The 24,904-nt window shown below is 36.0% G+C and overlaps 1 protein-coding gene across 1 annotated transcript in view; it reads left to right on the top strand.

Annotated features, from left to right (window-relative positions):
• The window catches only part of GBE1 (1,4-alpha-glucan branching enzyme 1), a 149,394-nt gene that overhangs the window by 81,293 nt on the left and 43,197 nt on the right, over positions 1-24,904 (top strand). Inside the window, exons 8-12 of the mRNA XM_057413298.1 lie at positions 3,417-3,532; positions 3,771-3,898; positions 7,239-7,337; positions 10,014-10,124; positions 12,806-12,977. Of these exons, the coding sequence (XP_057269281.1) occupies positions 3,417-3,532; positions 3,771-3,898; positions 7,239-7,337; positions 10,014-10,124; positions 12,806-12,977 (626 nt within the window). The remainder of the gene's footprint in view (positions 1-3,416; positions 3,533-3,770; positions 3,899-7,238; positions 7,338-10,013; positions 10,125-12,805; positions 12,978-24,904) is intronic.

The raw sequence follows: 24,904 nt of genomic DNA, 5'->3' as shown, positions 1-24,904 counted from the left end.
ATACATAATAATAAATGCAGTTCCTTATGATCAACATTGATATGATTCAAGAATTGCAGCTTCAAACTGCTTTAGGTACAGCCAATATTATTATTTAGCCCATAGTGACAAAAGCAACTGATTTAAATGCATTACTTGCTCACATTTAAGTATTTTGTATTCATCATGGATTGGATTTTAGAATTCTTACGGTAAATTATTATTTTGCTTTTTTTATTAGTATAGGAGGGAAAAAAAGTAAATAATGAGTGTTAGAAGCAATTCACAGGGTTTCTGCTGACCTAGTAAAAGTTGTTAAATTTCTCATCACTTTGTGAAACCAGCTCATCTAGCTAGAAATGCTCATTTTACTTCTTCAAACGAGAAGTCTTTTCTTAATGTGAAAGCCCCAAGGGGGGAAGTTCGCCCCAAAGGGGAGAAATAACAGCAAGACTTCTGTGCAAAGACCTCTTGTTTTGAACAACGTCTGAGTGAATTCTGATTTACTTAAAATTCTTACAGTGTAAGTCTCTCTGTTCCTTAATGATAATACAGCATATATTTTTCCTCTCTTAGATCATTCATGTAGTGAAAGAACTTTCTCAATTTTATGTTATACAAAAATGTGAGAGAATGTTAGGATATAATTTAAGATATGGCTTTTGCCCCAAAGAAATTACATTCTTAATGAATGCTATCCTGTTTCCATGTCTGTCTGTAAAATTATGAGGATATACTTCTTTTAGAAATGTTTCTGAATTATTGCTCCTGGGGTGGATGTATTTCAATTACGCTGTGATTTTGGTCTCTACTGGCGTGCTGCAAAGTTGTTTGTTGCTTCTGTCAGCTTCTATTTCTAATGCTGCTGCTTCTGTAAACAAATTGGGTTGGATGAAATCATGAACCTCTGTAAGGTTTGTGTGATTTGCCTGTTTCAAAACAACAGTTTTTCTGGCTTGTGTGTCAGAACTGTGGAGTTCTGTCTGTAAAAGTCAGTGTATTTGCTAGTTGACATCCTTCCTAGAAATTATCCTAAACCTGAATTTTACCAAGTTTAGACTAGAATCAGAATTAATATGTTTGTTTATTGATTGATTTACAATCTTCTCTCCCATGTGCAATCAGATGGTTGGAAAACATCTGCTGCTCCTACTCAGGTTTTTGATCTCATCAATTTGCTAACTAATCTTTTCGTTCAACAAATTCATCTTGTTTGTTCGTCACCATCCTCGCTTTTTTGTGTAAAACTCATTACAATTTATTTTCATGCTGGTCCTCCATCTTTTCCAAAGATCAGTCTTCAGTGCCAACAATGGTGGAAAAAATAACATTTGTTACCTATTTTGAGACTTCTGTGTGTGTTTTACAAGTGCATAAATCCTCTTCACCATCTTAAGAACTTTAAGGTTAGGATGTCAAGTAACCTGTAATGAGGAGAAATATCTTTTAAGTCTGGCTGGGGCTTGTAGCAATTAATCTACACTTTGTATGTGCATTGTCTTAATTGTGTGAGACTGTAGTTTTATTGCAGTACAGCTGCTGTTTTGACTTCGATCACAGTGTTTAGCTTGCAGCAAATAGTTTCCTGAAACTTTGATGATGGGTCAGAAAGAGATCCAGTGAGTGTTTTCACAAAGTCATGTTTTTGCGACCAGCTTGCCGGTTCATAGGACCTCTGATACCTTTCTGTTCCTTTCAATATCAGAGGATTCTCATTGCAAATCATTTCAGCTGAGAAATCATAAATATATAAAAGGCTCTGTAGACAAGCTTCTGGGATCTTGCTAGTATAGTGTTGTCTTGTAAACTGGGTGATTTGGGGCGAGGTGGGGAAACATGGGGATGGAACAAAAAAATCTTGGCAAGTAATGCATGCCCAGAAAAGGCATTGAATGGAGGCAATTCACATTGAACTGAATTGCATTTCCTAAATTTGGAGGTTTTGATTTGGTAATATTTCTGTCTTTATATGCACACATGGATGTCTGTGTGCAATACATGCAAAGAAAAGGAGAAATACTATAATCCTGTTGGAGTAAAGAAGAATTGGCTATTTGGTGAGATCAGGATTTATCAGCTTTATAGTATGTCCAAAGCATCCCATCTTTTCATGTGATAAAGCATTCCTCGTAAGAAAGTATATTTGGAGGAAGGAAGTAAGGCAGAGACTTTTACTTTATTTTATTTTTTGTCAAAATGAGTTTATTCCTTGTGTCATAGTTGACTCATGAGTCTGCTGTCTCCAGCATCTGTTAAGGTGAAACATAGAGAGGGTCTCCTTCACTGCCTTATGCCAACTACATGCATAGGTAAATTGTGAGTGATGCTGACCAATGTGCTTTGTGCTAGGTGTACCCCTTCTGTCTACCCCACCAGAGAGTGGTTGGCGAGACCTTGCATGCAGCTGCATCACTTGAATTCCTCTCTGAACAAAAACTTGGGAGTAAGTGGGGTTGTTGTGTTATCTTGGGAAGTTGATTAGAGAGAAATAATATTGGCCAGTGTCGAAGATGACATGGGCAAAAAAAGCTTCACTACCTCTGATTGAGATGGATGAGCTCTTTGGAGTCAGAGCTTGCAGGAGATGCACCTGAGGCAGCCTGTTCTGAGGGTAGTGGTGCAGAGGAATGAACAGTAGAAACAAGATGTGGGTGTCTTTTGAAGCTCCCGAGACCAATATCCTTGGAGAGGAATTGATGGATAGTTAGAAAACTGTTCCTGAAAGTGTTTTGTTCTTAAATACAAATTTTGTTCATAAATGCCTTCATATGCTTACTCACTTTGGAACCTCTTTTGTAGTTTTGATTTCATGTCTGCGCTTCGTTTGTGTGTGCATTATATCCTATTCCTGTTATTCCAAACTCCTCAACTTCCATAAGTTGGTTTCCTCCTTAAATGTGTAAATTTGCAACACAGTAGGAGATTTGATAAATTACTGTGGATGTGTGATTTGTAAATAACAGCGGGAGGCAGTGGGGGACAACAGCTTTTTAACTTCTGTTATGCCAAGAAAGAGCTGTAAATCCATAAAATCTTGGGGACAAAACTTGCCTATTTATTTTTCTTATCATTTCTATGTCTTTTCTAACAGTATAACCATCTTTAGGGAACCAAAGGAAAAGTAGAGTGGCAAGTATGAGTATCAGAATATAGCGTAAGTGTTCAAACACTAACGTGTTAGTCTGTATAGATAGTTGTCAATTTCTCCTAATCCCCTATCTGCAATATTGAAATTAGTGCAGTAAAAGATAAAGATTTAAGTAAACTTTTTAGGGAAAGGATAATGAAGAATGGGGAATTCATTAAAATGGTAAAATGTCCAGTACAATTAGTCCAGTACTGCCATATGTGCAAGTGGGGAGCCCGGTAATGCTATAAGGAACTCTAGTTGATCCCAGGGTTTCTCAAGCTTATAAAATAAATTCATGTTATTTCAGCTGGGAAGTTTTGAGATTCCTTCTATCTAATTTGAGAATGTGGATTGAAGACTATCGCTTTGATGGATTCCGGTTTGATGGTGTTACATCTATGTTGTATCACCATCATGGGATTGGTAAGTAATTTAATCAGCTCTAATCACAGCAGTCCCGTTGCACTTCAGTTGCTGTGGAAATTGTGCTATGAAATTCACTGAATGCACCAAAAATTCCAGATTTGCTAATACTTTGTTGTGCTGCTGTATGGATAGATCTGGAATTATGAACAAATCTGGTGCTTATAAAACTGCATATTGCAAAATACCTATTTTTTTTTTAAGTGACTGTAGCCTTTAAAACTTCCTGTTTTATTAGGCACAGGATTCAGTGGAGATTACAATGAATATTTTGGCCTACATGTGGATGAAGATGCTTTGTGTTACCTAATGCTGGCCAACCACATGATTAAATTCTTGCATCCAGAATGCATAACCATAGCAGAGGTAAGATCAGAATTTGCCACCCTCAATCATATTAATATTGATTGCTTTGGGATGTGAATTTCCTGTTAATTATCAAGTCACTATTCAAGGAGTGACATAGGCTGAGAAATTTTAATTAGTGGACAGACTTTGCCTTATGGGGAAAAGCAGCTGGAATATACACTTTGGGAATATTCTTTGCATTAATGAATCATTAATTAATGTAGGGATTTCTTTTATCTCTTTGAACTTGTAATAAGATTTGTTTTTATTTGTCTGTTGCTTTTGCCTGATTGCCATTTGTCAGTAGTGATTCATGGTACTAAAGATTAGCAGCCTTAGTGTGGTTTTGCCTATTTGGAATTATATTGGCATAATTGATAATTCCCCTCTGAAAGAAATGCAGTAAATTTATACATGTTGAATGTGTATGCTAATTTAAATGTACTATTCAGTTTCTCCAGGTTTCTGAGGGAGTAAATAGACTAATTACTCGAGTTGATTGATATCAGTTAAATTTTTGTGACTGAAAAATATTATTGTTGGCGCATGGAATTTTTGATAGTATGAAACAACGAGCAGTGAAGTTCTAAGAATAGGTGCATTTTCACTGATACCTTCTTGATCTAAATGAAAAACCATGTAAACCTTGAGTATTTTTCTGTTACTATGTTTAACTAATCCTTTTTGTTTAAAAGGGAAAGTTGCATCTGTCTGATGTCATTAGGGTCTGTATGAATGTCTAAAAAAAAATTTTTGTGTTCTTGAGTTCCCTGTTCATCTTCAGAAACCAAAATACTCCTTAACTTAATTTTGTACTTAGGGTAAAATTTTATATTATAGACAATCACTGCTAAAAGCTTAATGACAAGCTAGCAAAAACATCATCTGATGAGCAATCACTAGTAAACTTGAGATGTTTTTGTTGAGCTGTTGGCTTGTTTGAAGTGAAATTTGTTCCATTTTCTAGGTAGTTTTAGATTATGAGCATTCCTACCAATGGAATTCTGAGTTCAGTCTGCTCGTATTACCTGGGCCAAGAATTCATTTTTAGCAAAATATGACTTCAGTTTCTCTTGCTTGAGTTGGAAACTGCTGCTGTTTCAATACATCATTTTCTGCCTGGGGGAGTCGCTGCATGAAATACAGAATTGATTAATGTGCTGCATGGTTAAAAGAGAATTTTGGAAGGAGAAAACTATTGACATAATTGAAAATTATAAAAGGCAGTGAAGGATGTCTGCTTGCCTATAATGATGACTGAATGAGTGCCACATGAGAAGAATGCTTTTGTCTAGCCATAACTAATTATAATATATTCCTTAATTAACTGATTTTTTTTTTTACAGCTTGTTAATATTCTGTATATTCACTGTCTTATTAATTTCTAAGTTTTTAGGTATTACTGACTATATGCTTATTTTTCATTTTGGCCTTCAAAATAAAGCTGTGATTAAAGTTTTGTATAATAAGAACTAAAACTGTTAAAACTGCATCATGCCTGAAGTACTGGAAAAACAAAGAGGCAAAAAAACCCTACTGCTGAGCTTTCTGGGTTGTTTTTATATGCATCGCATTTCAAACTAAGGTCTGAGCAAATGTTTAGACATTCACTGTTTACATTTGGTGGAAAATAGACCTAACAAACTACTGCTGATTTATTTATTATTTTTTTAGTTGCTCAAGTAAAATCTGTAGTTAGGTAAAAATAGTATTAAATTTTGATTTTTACTTCCCAAAAGTCTGACTTTCAAATAATGACTGAAGTAGGTGGGGGCTACTTAAATCTCAGCCTCAGACCTTGTCCAGGTAGACATCATAGCATCACAGAAAACCTTTTGTTTCAGATCATCTTGTCCTGAAAGATGGACACCATTAGTCTGTGTTTATCTTTTCTGATTGGTTCAGGAGTGCTACTGAACTTGCTCTTATAATATCTAAAAGTTGGGAAAGAATTTTTGCTTCATTATTTGGTATCCACAGCATGTGGAATGTGGATGCAGTTTTCTGTATGATCTAAGGACTGCTGAGTAAAGGGGGATAATAGCCTCCTTTGATCTCCTGGCTTTGCTGTTCATCCTGCCAGTGCTGCTGCTGGCCATCACTGCTGCCAGAGCAGGCTGCTGGCTGTCGCTCAGCTTGCTGCCGGCTCAGAGCCCCAGGGCCTTCCCCACAGAGCTGTTCCCCAGCCTGTATGGGTGCAGGCCTTTGTCTGAGGGGCAGGATTTGAATATTGCCCTTGCTCTGGAATTCCTGAGCTTGCTGTTGATCTATTCCTGCAGCCAGTCAGGGTCCCTCTGGATCCTGTCCCCAAGGTGCCATTCATGAGCTTCATGCAGATGTGGTCAGTCTCCTCACTTACGTCAGTATGAGGTGTCTGTGTCTATATGCATGTATGCATATGTATGTTTAACTTCAAGCACAAACATTTTTTCACTGGTCTAATACAGCAGCTGGGTTGAAAACTGGATTGAATCCAGAAAACCAGAATGAGCTTCCTAATTAAGCCCTATTTCTAGTCAGAATTTAATTCCATAAATCCTCCAGTGTAGGCACAAGAGGTTTATATTCATCCATAAGCATTGTGGTAGCATGGCTTCTCCCTGGCAGAAGTGAATAAAATTGAGCACTGATATATATTTTGTAATTATTGGAGATCTGCATTTTCTCTACAGATAAGCCCACTTCGGAAAAAGGGTGTTATATGCCATAATTAAATGAAAACAATAGTCAAATAACTAATATAATAACTTTTATTTTCAAATTTAAGAATGATCAGCCTCCATCAATGTGAAACTGGAAAATCATGCAGTAAGAGCATGTCATTCTCCAGGGCTAACTGGATCAATAGTTTGGGTTTATGCAGTTAGGAAGACAGTAGAGATTGTATTTTTCTTTCTTACTGAACTGTATATTCATCCTTTTATTTTTATGTCATTCTTTATGCAGAATATCAATAAACAAAATGAAGGTTTAATTTGTCTTTTGTTGACTACATTCGGCTTGCTATTGATTACGTGGAGCTCAAGAGAACTAATTATTTCAAATTCTGCATCTACTGAGGTCTCTTCTCCTTCAAATACCTACTTTATTAAAATACTGTGTAGTAGAGTATTTGGTGAGGAAAGCCATAATGCTTTTCCCTTTAACATTTGCATTCAAACAGCAAATCTGTGTATAGTAATCACTCACTGTTGCGGGGTTTATAATCTTTTTTTCCCCTCCCTTAAACAGGTCGGTCCGTGAAGCTGTTTATAGTTTACAGAGTGTTTGCATAGAAGTATTATTGTATGGTGGAAAATCTGAACTACCAATTGCAATGCTGTGCAAATTATGTTGTGTGGGGTTGTTTTTTTTAAAGGATGTTTCTGGAATGCCAGCTCTTTGTCGTCCTGTTGCAGAGGGAGGAGGGGGTTTTGATTATCGACTAGCCATGGCTATTCCAGATAAGTGGATACAGGTGAGACTCTATCTGTGCGCCACTTCTGGATCCTACTGCCAAACTTTACTCTCTTCTGTTAATGTCCTATTAAAATAAATTCTGACAGGCTTGAGCACAGGTATTACTGGCTGAAATGAGAGCTGTCAAATATCATGTAGGCATTAGAAGATGAGTAAGTTCAGTGGCTGTTCTTTGCATTCTAGCTGATAACTTCTTTGTACAATACACTAGACTCAATTTTGTTTGAAGTAACCTGTATCTCTCAAGAGCTGTACAATGTAGAGTCTATATAGAATGCAAACAGGTAGATAATAAGCTAACTATATGCCTATAAAATACTTTAAAAATAAGCCCACCTTCAAAACATGCAGCAAACCCTCCTGAAACCGGGCATAGTAATTGTATTGAATATAGAGGTGAATGTTTAACCAAAGCAAACGTAAGTGAATTATCCAAACACCACCAATTGGTACAGTGGGGTTACAAAAAAGATAATAAAAAGCTGTAAATGCTCTTGATGGACAATAATATACTTACAAGCAATTACGATAAGGATTTAAACCACCTTTCCCTTAATTCAGGGAATCACAAGAAAACGGATAAATGATCTCAAAAGGCTTTTACTGATGTTTTAGAGAATGTTTTTCAGTCAGGTAGAAGATTGCATCCAAATCCCTCTGGCTATCATGATGATTTGAAAATGATAAACATTTTATATGAGCACTAATGCTTCAATAAATGTAGTGAGTGGCCTAAAATAAAAAGCAAATTAACTTTAGTGTCTTTCACTTTTCTAACTAGAAGTTGGAGGTCCGATTGAAAAATAATTCTTCTTTTCATTCAGGAGACAAACTTGCCAGCTTCTTCAGCCAGGACAGCATTGTTAAACTTTGGAGTGTGTAATTTATATCCTGGAATGAGGACTCATAATATGAGGCTCCTGTTTTTGTAGTAGTAAGAAACACCTCGTGGTGATAGCTTTTCACCTTCAACATCCTTACACTTTAGGACAGGCAAAAGTGAACAGTTTTCTAGACAGGCCAAATGCAATTGGGTGAGTTAGTATTACTAAAAAGAAAGACTGTAGGATTTTATAAGGGCAAAAGATGGATAATCTAATTTAGCAATCTCTGATACGGTCTGCTTATTCTAATTTTCAGTACTTGGAGAGGAAATGTACCTGTCCTGCCCAAAGTTCTGTTTTTTCACCAGAGATAAATGTCTTCTGGCCTAAGCATGTACTTAATGTGGGACAGCAGGTGTGTGCTGGGCACGCTGATGGGATGTTGAGTGTAAATTCAGCTATGGTAGTCTTAGGCTGTTTCCCAGCAGACCCCAGTTATTTAGGAATGTGTTGGTTGTACAAGAGCCTAAGGTGGTGCAGGCAGAAAGCTCCTAGCTAAGGTAACTGTAAATAAGCAACCACAACTGAAGACCTTGAGGGAGAGAAAGAGGTGTAGTTTATTATCACATTTCTTAAGGCAACAATGCAACTGAAATTATGGGAATGGAAGATCTTAGAAACAGAGTCTATCAGCTGTTATCAAACTGTCCTAGACGGATGGCTTTCATTTCCCACCAGCTTTTAAGTATGTACGTGTTAATAGCAAGTTTTCTAGGCAACTTCCTAAAATGAGTTTTAAATTTGAAGGATCTCCAGGGTTCCATAAACTAATTTTGAGGGATCTGTAAAAGTAAGGTAAGCTGTTCATCATAACAGTGGCTCTATTAGTTCAGATTAAAGGTAGATATTGTGCATATTATGGTGCTGCATTGGGATCTAGGAAAAAAAAAAAAGGCTGTTTAGGAGTACCTGGCCAGTTACATTCAGAATGTTAAATTTTACAGCATTGTATCAGCCATTTTGGTGTTACTAACATTTTGCCACTTTGATTTTTATGTCTATATATTTTTGTGTTTGTATTTAAATTGTAGTGATCAGTGGAGATCTATGCAAAAAATAGAAAAAAGAAAGGACTTAACACTGAAATTGAACTGGATTTAGAAGAGGGAGAAAATAGTGTTGTATGAGGCAGAAAATGCCTATTGATGTGATTCGGTTGCTGAAACTCAGGAGCTGGCATGGCAAAAAATGTAAAGCTTGTTGTGTATTACAAAGCTTTGGCATTGAAACTGTGGTTTGGAGCAGACTGAATTCACAGATCCAGGGGAACATGCAAGGTCCCTGTGCTAAGCACCTTCTCATGTTGTGTACTTCATGGCAGTAGTGTAGCTCTGTCTTGGAGTGGTTCATTCTCCACCACAGAGCCCAGTGATTGATCTGTAGTAAGAAGCTGCCATATGCCAGGGTTGCTTGAAATACAAGAACTTCTTCCAGTATCATATGTATGCAGGTGTGTGCCACATATTTCTTCCCAGAGCTTTTTTGCAGCTCCTTGCCTTCCATATTGGAAGATTCACCTAAAAAATGTTGTCCATGCATATATATGGAAGTACAAGATAAACAAAATGTTCTAGTTAATATATTTATATAGTGGAATTCAAAAGAAAAAAAATCTCTTTAGATGATCAGAGAAAGTTTGTCACTTTAAAACTTGGGAATAGGAGAAGTTAAAGTATTACAGTTTACAATCCCCTGGAAATTTCTGTGCCAAGATAATAAATAATGTAGTTTTAGTTAAAACAGTCCTGAACCCAGGGCACTTTTTGATGACCTTTCCTTTATTTCTACAGATAATTAAGGAGCTGAAAGATGAAGACTGGAATATGGGCAATATTGTGCATACATTAACAAACAGACGGTATGAAGAAAAATACATTGCATATGCAGAGAGTCACGACCAGGTATTTTATCTATTTGTTTATTTATATATAGCAAGTAAAATAGAGGTTTAGAGGTTTGGTGGGTTTTGTGTTTTGAAAATGAGGCTAGAGTTGAGAAGGATTGGCAACAATTTAAGAATACATCTTGAGTACTTGGTTTTCGCTGGTTTCTTTTGTGTGTGTTTTGTTATGATCCTTATTTTTAATAAAAGAATTCTACTTGGTGGTGGTGGTTTTAGTTTTGTTGTTAAAAACAAGTCCTAACTTCTTGTTTTGCCTGCCTGTCATAGGACATAGGAAGGCATATAATCCATACTTCTGAAAATAAAGTAAGCTGGACCACTGTTTGTATAATAAGCACAAAAAATGTCACTGAATCTGTGTTTGTGACTGTTGTATTCCCCGTCAAGAAAACCCTCTCTGAAAGGATTGCAGACATCTTTTCAGATCTAAATGAAATATTCTCTAACAGTTTGGTTCAACATACAGTAATTGTAACGGTTCTATATGTGCGACAATGAAAAAACAAAGATGAGTTTGGGTGACACTCATGGTTGTTTCTGGAGAATCAGACATCACATTGGTTGAGAATTTGAAAATTAGGATCTAAAAAAAAAAAAATCCATTTTCTAATAAAAAGTTTAAATAACCTACCTTCAGCTCTTTCCTCTACATAAGAGATTTGTATCCTATTTTCTATACCTTCTATAATAAAAGTCAACAGAAATTTCCAAAAGGCCTTTATTTTAAAGAGAGAATTCTGAGTTTATTGGCTTCATTTTATCTACTTATTAAGATTCTTATCTCAGAGATTGTTACACAGTGTTCACTTAAGATGTATGAGAAAAGTCCCAATCCTGGTAAAGGATTTCAGGTAATACTGGAAATGAATTTTGTCCCGTGATTATTTGCTTTTACAAAAGCTCATTCTTCATCCTAAAGCATGACATACAACGTTACTGTTGCTGTTCTTTTATTTCATGCTGGATGTTATCAGTTGAGTTGTTTTCCATATCACTGTGTATTTTTGTTTAGAATCTCGTACATGGGAAGAAATTCTATTTATTTTGAATTAAACAAAGTACACCAGATTGATATGTGAAAAGTAGGACAGAGAAAAAAAAATGGGAGTGAGGTGAAATTCAGCCTGAAGATACTTAAAGTAATGCATATGAAGGGCTGAAACAATTCTAGCTTCCTGGCTAGGAGTTAATACCAGTCAGAATACAAGGCCTCATGGTTATGGGAAGTGTGTGAAAATAGCAGCTCAATGCTAATAGCTGTCAAAAAAAACCCAGATACAGTACTGGAATTATTATGAATGGAGTGGAGAGCAAAGCAAATATCAATATGCTAAGGTAGTCTTTCATGGCCTGTGTGCATCTTGAATGTTGGAGGCAGATTTGGTCCTGTATCTTGAAGGATATGCAGCATAACTGGAAAAAATGCTGCGAGAGAGTTGGTGAGGATAATCGCAAGTGTGGCTTGGTTTTCATAAGAAGAAAACTAAGTAGGCTAAGACTCTTCAGGGTTGCAAAGAGATCTTTGAAGGGGGAAGGATGGTGGTTTATGAAGTCATGGCTGGCATACAAAACGTGAATAGGGACATTTACCTTCTCTTCTAGTGGAAAGATTAAGGGCTAACAAATGGCACATTCCTGAGTCCAGAGAAGGGTTGTTCCTTGCAGTCTTAAGTCTTGCCGTTCTCACGTAGGAATATTATTATTTAAGATTATTTTTTTTTTTACTGGTGGGAATCATCTATATATGCTGTTACATTGTTAGTCAGAAAACTAAAAGATGATGGTGCTTTTCAGCTAGACCTCTTTACAACTCATCTGTCTCTCTGGAATCTAGTGAGTTTTCATGCTTGAGAATAAAATGAGAATTGGGCTAATGAAACAAAAGTTAGCTATTTAAATACAAACACTCCAAAATGTTTTTAACTGCCTGCATGCTAATATATTTGAAATAATCCTTTCTACATAGCATTTGTGTGGCTTTTCTCAAGTAATAGTAAGCACTAGCTAGTTATCAATTCAGGCATTGATTTTAGATGGAGTTACTAGTTTGTTTTTTCTCTTGTGTGAAGTTAAAGAAAACCACTCACATTCTTTATTGCATGCTAATGAATGCTTCATATTCACTCTGCATCTCTAAATCAGGAGTGTTGTTAGTAATCCCAGGAATGTTCCTTAAAATGTTTGTTTCCTCATTTCCTGTGTTTTCTATAAAAAATCCACAATGGTTGGTGACTTCTGGCTGATTTGAGTTGACGCTAACATTTCACATTTGATATCTGTAGACGAACAGGTTCTCGGAAGTAATTGTGCAGTTTGATCCCATCAGGTGACATGTAGGATCACAACAGAGGTTATGGTGTTACTAGCTTATTGATCACATTCTCACACTCCTGTCAGTGCAGGCAGCCCCAGTAACCATGCAAAGGGTTGCAAAGGGGAAACAGCTGGTTGGGTCTGGCATGCAGGTGAGGCTCAGCTCAGAGATGTACCTGCCTCAGTTCACATACTTGCTCTTTTTGGCAGCAAATTATCAACCCATGTAATTACACATCACACAATACCAAGTTGCAGTAATCGACTTCTCACCAGTCTTCCGAGTCCTCCCCTTATGATACAGTGTGCCTGTTAGAAACACTTCCAGTATACCCAAGGGTTTTCTTTCTCTTTAAACTGTTACAGGCACTTGTTGGTGATAAGACATTGGCGTTTCGACTGATGGATGCAGAGATGTATACAAACATGAGTGTGCTCTCACCCCTTACTGCAGTTATTGATCGTGGAATACAGCTTCATAAAATGATTCGTCTCATTACTCATGCACTTGGAGGAGAGAGCTATCTGAACTTCATGGGTAAGTAATCTTAGGAACAAGTCTTTCATTTTCTCGTCTACAGAACACTTGGCAGGGAAATAAAATGATCTGTCATCATCTTACATCTACAGTACTTAATCACAATGCTGAAGTTTGGAGCGTAAGTGCTTTTTGTGAAGAGTTAGTACAAAAGGTAGTATGCTTTGTTTTTCCGTCTGTAAGATGCATTATAAGACAAAGTAAAATCATTGTGGTTCTTAGTTGCAACAGAAATAAATTTTAAAAATATGGTAAGCTGTAGTTCGTGTTACTCTGATTTACAACTTGGACTAGTATTTTAATAGTTCTGCAAGTTTGTCAGGTGGCAAGCCTTGCCTCACGCAGCTGGGTTGTCTTTCATCTCTATTTTTCTGTTCTCCTAAACTTGTAACAGTGAATTTACTAAAGATAGCCCCATGCTTATTTCAGTTATTAATTGTTAGGAATTAATCTATAAATGACTTATATTTCATAGCTTCTCAGTGACGAGCAGGGGCTTAATGAGGTAGGCAAGGGCAAATCATAGAGATAGGAGGCACATTGAAGCATAGAATTAGCAGGAGTTAGCAATACCTTTTCTTATTGTTCATAAGCTGTAAAATACAACTGTTGCATTGCTTACTAACACTATTACTACAAGAATGTGCAATAGTTGGACTCATTAATCAGCAAGTTATAGTCCCATATAGTCATTTTAAAAGTTGAATGTTTTTCTTAAGTTTTATTCAAAATGCTGAAGCTATTTATGTTCAGTGCTCTTTACCACATTGACATTCCTTAGTTTCTTTGCAAAATAATCCTTACTTGATAGTAAAAATCGCAATTCTATAATGTGGTGTGACAAGTGTTGTATAGCAGTTTCATGGGGAAAAAGGGCTGAAAGCATGCAGCAGATAACCATCTTGGTTTTCTGACAATGAAATACCTGAAAATTAGAGATGTTCTTAGCTTAATATTGCCTTCAACTTTTATTGTTAAATGTTTTGTATTATTAAGTTAAAGGGGATTGTTGGATGGATATTGCCTTTCTTGCATAACAGTATATTTTAAAATATAAATAAAAGAAGAACATTAACAAGATGATTGTGGCATTTGATATAAGCATGTCTGTACTGGTACATGTTTTCTTCCTTGGTATTAGAAGAGCACTCAAATATTGTGTTTATGGGTTTTCTCAAAAGGAATTAAAGCAGCTTCAGAACAGAAAAAATCAGTATATGGTATACTAGTAAAACTGTGGGGTTTTTTTTTTCCCCCATAAAATGCAGCCATGCTTCCCAAGAGTAAATAAGAGTTAATGAAATAAATATTTATGAAGTATGTAGCTGGGCACTAAAATGTGCAAGGTCTGATGTATGTGGTTCCATTCAAACTAGTGATGCTACAATAAGAAGCTGGTGTTTAAAGAATACGCCAGCTGAACTGCAGATGTTTCTGCCCCAAATTGACTTGTTAAGGTTAGAAAAGTTATCAGTAATTCAGTGTGGCATGTTAAATCCAATGTGTCAATGCAGGTTGGTTGGTTAATTCGTATTATGCATCCTTGAGTACTGCAAATGTTTCTGTAACTACGTTATAGTTTGCTATATGTAAAAGATTGAAAGCTTGTAAAAATGATGGAGGAGAAAATGTAGGAATTCAGAATGCTTGCAGTCTGGTGTAATTAAAATGCATGTTACAGCATGCTATCTAGTTAAGCAAATAAAGTAATAAAGTAGTTCTTCAACTTTCAGCTTTGAGTGAATGCTGAAGATGAGGAAGAGAAGCGTGTGGGTTGAGGGAGGAGTGGAAATCTTCTTTCACAGTACCTAGAGAAGGCACTCCAGGTGCTTCTGTGCTTCCCTATGCTCTTCTATAAATATCTTGTTCTTTATTTTTCTGGAGGGTGGAGGGAAAAAGACACCAAAGCAACATGCTGCTTTCTCAGTGCTTTGCTCACCTTGAAGGAAAACAAATCACTCTTCTGATAAGGAAGATACGAGGAGTGCAAATCTGTGTTCTCAAATGTAACTTAGATTTTTCTCTTTGAAGATCTGGAATAATATTTAAATATACCTGTGTCATAGTATCATTTTGTCCTCAATACATGCAAGCAGATTTCTCTCGAGAGAAGTTGTGACACATTGAACACCAAACACTGATGCTGCCTTCCTCTCATCTTTCTCGCTTTTCACACTGGATGGTTCTTTGTCTTTCTTACAGTTATCTGTAAGAAACCACTGCAAAAATCCAGCAAATGTTCTTATTTTTCATGTTTCTGGATGTTTAATTTTCACTGAAGACTTTTATTTTCCTTCCCAATTGCTTATATTCCACTGTAGGCAATTGATATATTCAAATTTAGGTGTGGATAGGAAAGTTTTGTCATTTCAGTTAATTGATTTCCTTGTAACACAAACCATTAAGAACACTCTTTCCTCTGGTCTGTGTTTCAGTTTTCCATGCGGCTTTGCAGCTAATCTCTGGGGCTTCATGTGCCCATCTAGCGTGGAAGACTTAACCTAGAAAGGGGAAAACTCCATGTGCTTGGTTGAAAATGAAAATGATAAACATCATGCTGTAGTGAATGAACACTCTGGAAGGATAGTTTGTTTAATAGCAATAGTAAAAAAATACCAGTTGTTTTGAAACTTGTTCTATGTTTGAAGCCTCTGCTTTCAAAGTAGGTAGGGAGCAACAGTCCTAATGTAGCTGTAGTTTATTTAACCCAACTGCTGTTTTAGACAGATTTTAATACTGTGACTGGCTGTTACGGGTTAGAAGATGTCGCAGGGCTTCAGGAAATCGCAAAGATTACAGGTTTTTCTACACAGAAGCAGAAGCTTTAGTAGGGACACAGCTAGTGGTTCTCTAAGATTCTGCCCCAAGTAGTACACTTATTGTCTGAACATAAATGGCACTTAAAGCCCCAAACATTCATAGTGTGTGCCTGTGTTAAATAGTGGAAATAATTTATTTTTTGGTTTACATTGGAAATAGTATGGGAAAGAACCTCAAGTATTTTTGTTTGCAGTGATGGTAATAATACATATCTGTTATTTTATATATTATATATATATTCTAAAACCAGAAATGTATATGGAAAAATATTTGGAGACTTTGATCTTACCCTCTCTAATATGAGGATTTGAAACCAAATCCAAAATAAACCTCTGTATTTGACTAAAATTCTTTAAGGTAGATCTAACCCCCTACAAAATAACAAAAAGGCTTACGATTTTGAGTCTACTTCCTCTATTGCTAAACAAGGCTAATAGAAGTTGTTATAAGGTATCTAGAATACTACAAGAATCTTCCCATCTCACCTTGAGAATGAAGCAGTCACTGTTGTTACCCACTGGATGATAGTTAACTTCAGTATAAAGACTGTCACATATTTCCTGAAAACAATAGTTGAACTTACCACTATAAAACTACTCATACTGTACATCCCTTCATTTTCCTTTGGCTTCATTTTTCATCCTGTCCCTGTAGAAAACTGTAATTGTTACTTTCCTTTAAATGTTATTTTTCTATTCTCTTGCTCCTTGCCCTGTTTTCCCTGTACTTTAGGGAAAACCTACAGAATGCAAGAGCTGTGCCAGTTCTTCAGTGAACTTATTTCCATGTTCTCTGCGTAGTTTGGAAGATACATGTGTTTGTCTAGATTTAGACAAGCAATGGCAGCTGCTTTCTTGCCTAGAATAGATATAATATCCAGTTTGGGGGGCCTTAAATAGCATTTTTGGTCCTTGGCATCCTTCATGGCACATTTACTCGTTTATGCCACTGTAGTATATTGCTTTTCAACTTGCTAACTAACATTTTCTTGCTTTCTTCTTCAATTGAAATTGGCTTAAACTCAAATCTATTGATTTAAATGGAGATTAGTTCCTACATGAACCTCTAGCCCTATTTTTCATGACTTTTCAACAGCAAAACAACTCTTAATTAGGCCTCCAGAGACCAAGTCTCTCTCCCTGCAAAACAACTTTTTTTATATATGTAGAAGCTAGAAAGTGATTTGCACTGGAACATTTTTTGCAATCATGACCATTGACTGATGGTGTTACCATGTGGGTTGACATTTACGTCTGTTTCACTAATATCGAATTTATCTCTAAGACTTTATTTTCCTACTTGTTAGTTCATTTACACAGTACTTTAATTTCTCTATGCTTAGGGGTTTTTTGGATGCATTGAAACAGTTTATTTCTCTAATGGTTTGGTAGGATGAGACCTTGTTCTGTCTTTGGCCTTAATAATGATGTAAAATAAAAATGCTCTATCATCTATCACTTTGAGCATTTTGGAGAGAGAAATATAGGTATTTTTCATTTATTTACTTACTTTTAAACTAAGATTTTGTAACGTAAGGCTTTTGATAATATCTTGACAAACAAGGAAAGGAATGGTGAAAAACTATCAGTAGCACCAATATCAGGGTGGGAAATACGCATAGAATTTAAAAACATTTGAAATAAAAATGATACAACATAACTTACAATCTAACTGGTAATGTTACTTAGAATCTGAAATATTACTTTTATTGATACCTATTCTTGATAAAAAAGAAATGTTATTAAACCAAGGATATTTAGCTTAAACCTAAAGGGGTTTTGTTTTCTTGGACATGTAGGAAATGGATCACTCTGAATTTTTAAACTTTCTCATGCTTATTACTTGTTTGCACTGGTTACAGTGTGGCTTTTTAGACAATAACCTAAAAAATGGCCTTGAAGAAGTAAATGCTCTTTAAAGTAGTTCCCTTGAGCCAACTCCTTTTGATAAACAACCTTGAAGTGCTCAGTTGGTAAAGACTGGAATAGAATAGGTAGTTTGAAGTCATTGTATAATATGCTTACCTAGTATACCTGTCCCATGTGCTTTCTGTGCTGCCAGTTCTGCCAGGTAGTTTAATTTCATGGCAGTCTGACAGTAAAAATTACCTTCATTTTAAGGTAGAAAACAAGAAGTGTATAATCTGAAATCATACCTGCAGTTTGTTAAGCCTTTTTGTTCTCTAGTAATAGAACGCCTACAACTCTGTTGTATGCCCCCAATCACAACTTGGGGGAGGCTATTGCAGGATGAAGATAATCAAAATATATAGATTAGGCTCCATTAGTTGCTTCAAGAGTCTCTTCCGGAAGGTCTAGAGGTGCAAATTCTTAATATTTGTTGTTCATTTAGGGCTGATCAAAACAATCTTCATTTTAGGGCTGATCAAAACAATCTTCATTTCTACCCTACTTAAAAACATAGGGGGACTGGGAGAAAAGCAGTTAAAGGGAAAGACCGTCTTATAATTTAAAACTAAACAAGACACATGAACCTGTCTAATCCCACCTTCTCTTCACAAATTAAGTACATCCAAATACTACAAATCTCATGTGAGAGTTGATTGTAATTCCTCTGTCATAGGGTAGGGAAGAAAGCTCCATACATCTGTATATGTCATTTGCATACATAAAGAAAATAGCTGCTAGCAGCAGTCTATGTATGTGATAGTGAGTTGATGTTCACATTATGTGTTCTCAAGTCGGGAACCTGGAAATGGAACTCTTGGTAGTCAACAGCATCCTCAGAACTGCTCAGGAATCAATGGTTGCTCTGTGTTCATGGTAAATCCAAGTAGGATTTTACAGGGTAGGAGAGAGAGTAGTCTGAATTGGGGTAGCTGTTATTTTTTCTTTTGGAGTAATGTTGATGTTTCCTTAGTTTATTCGTAAGTCTTAGGTCTGCATGCTATCAGGTCTGCATTTGGATAACCAAAAAATAGTAATCATTTGTCTTTTTCAGAGTAGGCTTGTTTTGTTTTCCCCTTTTTGTACCTTCTTCAATAAATTCATGTAATAACAATGTAGTTTTCATGTAGAATTTAGCTTCTGCCTTGTCACAAAGCAGAGTAATAACGTCTATTTTCTAGTTAAGCAACATTGCTAATGGCATGTTAGTAGTTTTCTGAATGCCAGATGTCTGCAGAAATGCTCTACCTGATAAAATCTAAATCTGTGCAAGAACTTAGTATGTAAGAGCAGGGAAAAAGGGTAAGAATGCCCCATTCAAACACTGTGGTTAATGTTGTTTATGTTAAAGCTTTTGTCTTCTTTCTCCTGTACTGTTCTGCTGAGTGTAGTTCATACACTTTTGATGCTGATAAATTATAAACATTTGTTTTGTTACTTATTTCTGAAAACCCCCAATGTTGGAAAAAAAGCTTTAGTAGCCTCTTACTACACCCAGCTTGCTTTTTACTTTTGCTCTTTGCAGTCTGTCTGTACCTGGCTGAAAGAAAAATGTTATCTATTTTGTCCCAAACAGTCTACCTGAAAGCAAAAATATTTCTTCCAGATTATACTTTGTAGGCTGGCTTCTAAAGTGAGAGAGAGGGGTGAAATGAACTGTGTTTTCATTTACATCACAGTCAAGTAATTAAGCAACACAAAGCTGTAGTGAGCTGGTGTAAGAGCATGCATAAGAATCTGTTAATCAGCAACCCTGCCTTTGGCAGTGTATTGTTCTTTCTGAGACTGCTTTCTGGCAATGCAGAACAAAATAGAATTAAACCCCACATGCTACTCAGTAAGGTTGTTTTGAGACATGGCTGAGTAGGTGACATTTTGTATTAGTAAAGTCTGAATAATAGATCCTTAGGCATACATTCCAATTTGGATTTTAATGTGTGCAGTTGTGGTAATTTGAAATGAGTTCATCTCAGTAGTGTCATTAATTCCCCAAATCAATTTAGTTTAAACTGAGATAACACTTTATGATGACATTGGAATAAAAAGATTTCTTTATGAGATCAAGAACTTATTATTTTCACAAGCACTGTTTGGTAGCTTAAAATCTGCTCAATGTCTTAATTTTCTGAGGCCATCAATCCAATGCTCGCTCAGAAAACAACACTTAAAGACCAATGCAAATTCAAGTACAGAGGCAAGATATTTTCTATTCAAGTTTTCAAAAGAAGTGGTAAAGTCTGTGGAGTAAAGCCTATTAAAGCATCATTTATAAATGGTGATCTCCCTTCTTAGAAGTCTTCTGAGGTCTTCAGTTTGAAATTTAAAACTATGCAGGCTTCAAATGTCATTGGAATTTATCACTGCAAGTGATAGGCTACATGATTTGATTTGGAGTACATTTCTATTGCAATTTGTTATAACCTTGTTGAGGTCTACAAAAAGAAAATCTGAGAGCTCTCTTAATCCATGTCAAGAGATTTAATGGATAAAAGGCATTTATATAGTAGCAGTCATTGAGAGGCAGCTATGTATTGGTGTTGGAGGGAAGAAACCTGTGCGAGGTAGAAGGCAGACCAGAAGAGTACAAGGGTGAGAAAGGCAGGAAATCAGGTTGGTACTGGAGTGGAGCTGCAGGCTCCATTAACCCACAACAGTCAGTTTATCATTCCCGCTAAAAAGATGCATTCCTGTACATAATTCAGGGTAAATTATTTCTGTAAGCTCATGGAAATCGATAAAACCACAGTGAAAATGAGGTATTTTATGAAGTTTTACTTCAGAGTTAAGTATTATGAGGTTAATCTTGTGTATGAATCTGGAGCTGATTTTAGTAAGCTCCCAAGAAGGGAGAGGAGGAATTTACAGTGGAGTAAATTAGAAAGGGAGTTTAGGAAGAAGATGAAATTAGTTTTGGCTGAAAAGAAAAGTAATACTCTTAGACTTAATTTTTCTATTCTTTTATATTTTGTTAATAGTACTCATACCTTTTGAGTGGGAATGTTGACTATAAAATACTGCTTCTTTCTTAATGTATTTTGTAAAGTTGCAAGCCGGGAAGAATAACAGCACAAGTGACTAACAGCTCAAGGAGAACAAAGGATTATTCACACAGCCAAAAGTACTAGTGCAGCCTTTGTATGGCCAGAAGCCTAGGACTTTTGCTCAATCAGAATAGTTATTTTGATCTCTTTGGAATTCAGAGCAGATCTGGCAAGCAAAGTATCTGCAATGAATAGCTTCTTAAGTAGCATTTTTTAGGAAGGATATTTAAAAACACTTCAGTAATCCACTCCTGATGTAAGAGTCAGTCTGTAGAGTATGAAACATCTCCCTTAAACTCATTATTATTTCTTTTCAGGCTATTAATACAAAATGCTTCAGGAAACCCTGGGTCATCTGGATGGTTATATTGTAGGTCAGCTCCTTTTGCAGCCTAATTTCACAATCTTTATCTTCATAATGAAAAAATATATGTTCTTATTTCAGAATATTAATGCTAAGAAAGAGATCTGAAAGAGAACATTACTCTGTTTTAATGTACAGTGTTGGATGGGCACCATGATTGCCACCATTTTTCTTGTACTCCTTACATTGGTGAAAAGTACAAACTTTGGGGCTGTTGTGACCCATACTTTTTACTAATTGATATCCTGAAGTAAGACCACCGTTTTATTTTTCTCTTACTATAGATTTCTGTATAGGTGTCTTTTGTGCATGTGTTCTCCCTAGGAATGGGGGAATACATGTCTATGACTTTTTAAAAACAAATGAACCTTAGCCCAGGATGAGCTTTTCTTTGATATTTTTTTTTGTGATTGGTTTTTAGTTCACAATGGCTTCCACCATCTTAGAAAGTGAGGAATTCTACATAATATTACTTGAAGGGAAAAGTGCAGGAGGCTGAACATGGATGGACTTCTGTAACTCAAATGTTTTCTGTAGTTTAAGCAAGCGTAGTGGGAGTGCTAGTATCTATAGATACCAAAATACTGTGTAAATATATATTTTATTTTCAAGACTTCTTCACTTGTCTTATTGTGCTTTTTCCCTCCTTGTGTTCTGTTTATCATAGAATCATAGAATGGTTTGGGTTAGAAATGACCTTAAGATGATCTAGTTCAAATCCCCTGCCATGGGCAGGGACACCTCACCCTGACCAGTCTGTCTTTGAACCCTGCCAGGGATGGAGCATTTACCATTTCTTTGGGCAACCTGTTCCAGTGCCTCACCATCCTTACAGTAAAGAACTTCTTCCTTATATCTAACCTGAACTTCCCCTGTTTCAGTTACTGTAACCTAGTAAGCACTTCTGAAACTATGCTATGTGGCAATATTATGTTTGAAATAACAGGTTACTTTTTCTTAAATTTTATCTCTGTGTGGGCCTTACATGCACTTTCTTGCTTTAATGCATGTCATACTTGGTGCTAAAGCATTGATTTACACAGATCAGAGAAATAAAACATGATCTAGAACAAAGTAATTGGAGGTGCTATTTGGGGTAGTTCTTGTTCCTGCCTGCAGGTGCTTTGCAAAAGAGAAATTGGAAGTTTAGCCACATCAATCTCTGTTTTTAAGTTCCATTTTATTTCTGGCTTTGTCATGAGGGTTGCTACCTTCTTCCCTCCCCCAGTTTAGTCCTGAGTTTTGGAAGGTTTGCTATAAACTGCTATGCCTTTTTATGTCAAACTTAATAACAACTGTTCAAAGGCCATAAGTTGATAAGTATGCCAAAATACTGATGTGTTAATTTCAGTAGATGTAGAGAAAACTTACCTTATTTGTGCAGAATTCTCTGGTAATTTGTTGTTTTGTTTGGAGAGGGGAAAAAAAAAAAGCAAAATCAGTAATGCTATACTCTGGTCCCAGTGCTGGCTGCGACTAGACTTAATAATATAGGAAGCTATTTATTGATATCCTGCCTTCCTAATTATGGGAAGGAGGGGGGGGGGTGTGTGTGTCTTGATTAAAAATGGGCAAGCAGGGAGTCTCTTAGTTTAAAATAGTCTTAATTTCCCAGAGTTTAACGTAGACATAGTTGAAGTTTTCAGGAAAATCGTGAAAGTCCCTTTTTATATTTACTAGTTGCATTTCTGTTTATAGGCCAAAAGTACTGTACTTTTAATTTTTCATTTCCTATGAAGGCTATTGCTTGGTTTGAATAAGAACACAGGAATGAATCTATTGCTTATCTCTGAAAACTTAAATGCAGGAAGAGGCCTGTAGAAATAAATAAAATTTATCTTAGTAAAGGAGCTGCCTACATGTTATATACTCTTGGTAAGGTTTTGATTTGCAGTGTCTTCTGTTGTATGACTGTTGAAAATACTGAGAGACTAGGCATTTTAGAACAAGGCAGAGAAAAAGCATGATCTGTGACTGAAAGCTTATGTTCCACTTGTCCTCAGTGCCTAACTGTAAATGTGGAAATGCTTGTGCTAGAAGTACTTCTGCAAGGAATATATATTGAAAAAGCGTGTAGAAAGCAGTCGTGAGTATATTGGGTTTAGAAGTTGCATGTTTCTTTGGGAAAGAAGATTTTATTTTCATCTCCCGGTTTATAAGGGGATGATGTGAGCTGTGTCCAAGATACCAAGAGGCTAGGCTTAGCAACATGAGTTTTTACTAGTCTTGTGGTACAGCCCTGTCTCTCTGTTGGGCCCTCCCACTATTGCAATGCACTATCAGGTTTTCAATGGGAACATTATTTTGTCAGAAAACACATCCATTATGATTTAAAAAAGAAAACAAATAATGAAATAAGCTACCATCATAGCATGGCTGTGTGAAAGAATGGAACGAAACAGAAGAGAATGAATTATAATACTGGAATTTTTTTTTTTTTCAGAAAAGAGTGTATTTCCCTTTGCTTCAGAAGGTTGTTTTCCCTTTTCTTTGTTAAAGAAGATCCATGCAAAGCATTTATCACTTCAGCAAATTTATTTTTTGTTAATAAAAAGGTCAAAGGAACGAAAAATCATTACTGAGTAATATTTCATATGTCCAATTCAAAATGTCTTTGTGCAAGTAATCTCTAATGGTTTCTTGTCTCTGTTTTGTGTTTTGCATTTATCACTTTGCATTTCCATACAGCATTGCCAGAGGGGGAGAAGAGAAATCATCTCAGCGTTTGTACATATTTGGCTTTACTCAAATAGTTGGAACATACTTTTCTGACGTCAAAGTTTACTTTTTCCTTCGATAAAGCATTTTTGTCTTAAAGGCATAAAAAGCATTATGTGCTTCCTAATATGGTTGCCATACATTTTCAGCTTGGAACCTAAGAAAGCTGTATAACTCTTTTGTATCCAGTGCAGTGACAGCATGAAACATAGTGCTCTGAATACATACATATTTCAGTGAAATAGAATGCTATTTTTGGAAATAATGTTTTAGAATAATTAATGAATACTTGCATACGAAATAAATTCTAGCAACTAATGTGTTAGAGAGAGGAGCAGTAAATGTTAAGGTGTTCTTTTAGTAAAAGAATCCTCAAGGAAAAGAAGTTGGAGGTGGCTACTTAAATGAGATTGCTTATAATATTTGATACAGCCAGTTTGGAAGGATTTGTTTCAAAACTTGAAAAAAAATTAAAATTTTATGATGTTTTAAGCAGCTGTAATGTAATCTAGAAGTAACTTCGGCTCTGATTCTCATTTATCAGTGTAAATTTATTTTGTGTCTATTAACTTGTTGTCGCAAGGAAAACCTAAAATGATTAGTTATGTCTTGAAAGGCTTACAGATTTGTTCTGCTTTCAGCTGATTCAGGTCTTAGGGCTAATTTAAATGTGTTTCAAGCATAAGATGAATACTGTCATGTTTGCATCTGCATAGATAGCAAATTGTTGAAGTTCAAACTCCGAAGGGATAGCTGTAATCTGCAAATGAAGAGGCACAATATAATGGAGTGAAGAGAGGGGATAGCTTGCAGCAAATCTGTGTCTTGGAAACTGAATCTCATAGTTTGGCAGTGCTAGACCATTCATTTACAGCTATTTACTTGTTTCCTAACTTCCTTTGGACGGAGCTGATTGAGGAAAATGTGCGTTAAGTTAGACAACTAGTCTTGCTTCATGATAGCTTCCTTTCTTCCAGAAACAACTCTAGACAAAAGTTAGCATTCTGATCTATGAAGACACTTGTTTGGAGTCCATGTAACATTCCCAGTTGCCGCATGGATGCACCATCCAAAATA

The sequence above is a fragment of the Pezoporus wallicus genome, unplaced genomic scaffold (genome assembly GCF_028554395.1).
Source record: "Pezoporus wallicus isolate ANWC-B61680 ecotype Strahan unplaced genomic scaffold, APGP_CSIRO_Pwel_v1 contig_7725, whole genome shotgun sequence".
NCBI classification, from domain to species: Eukaryota; Metazoa; Chordata; class Aves; order Psittaciformes; family Psittacidae; genus Pezoporus; species Pezoporus wallicus.
This window is presented reverse-complemented; position numbering and strand designations above follow the sequence as displayed.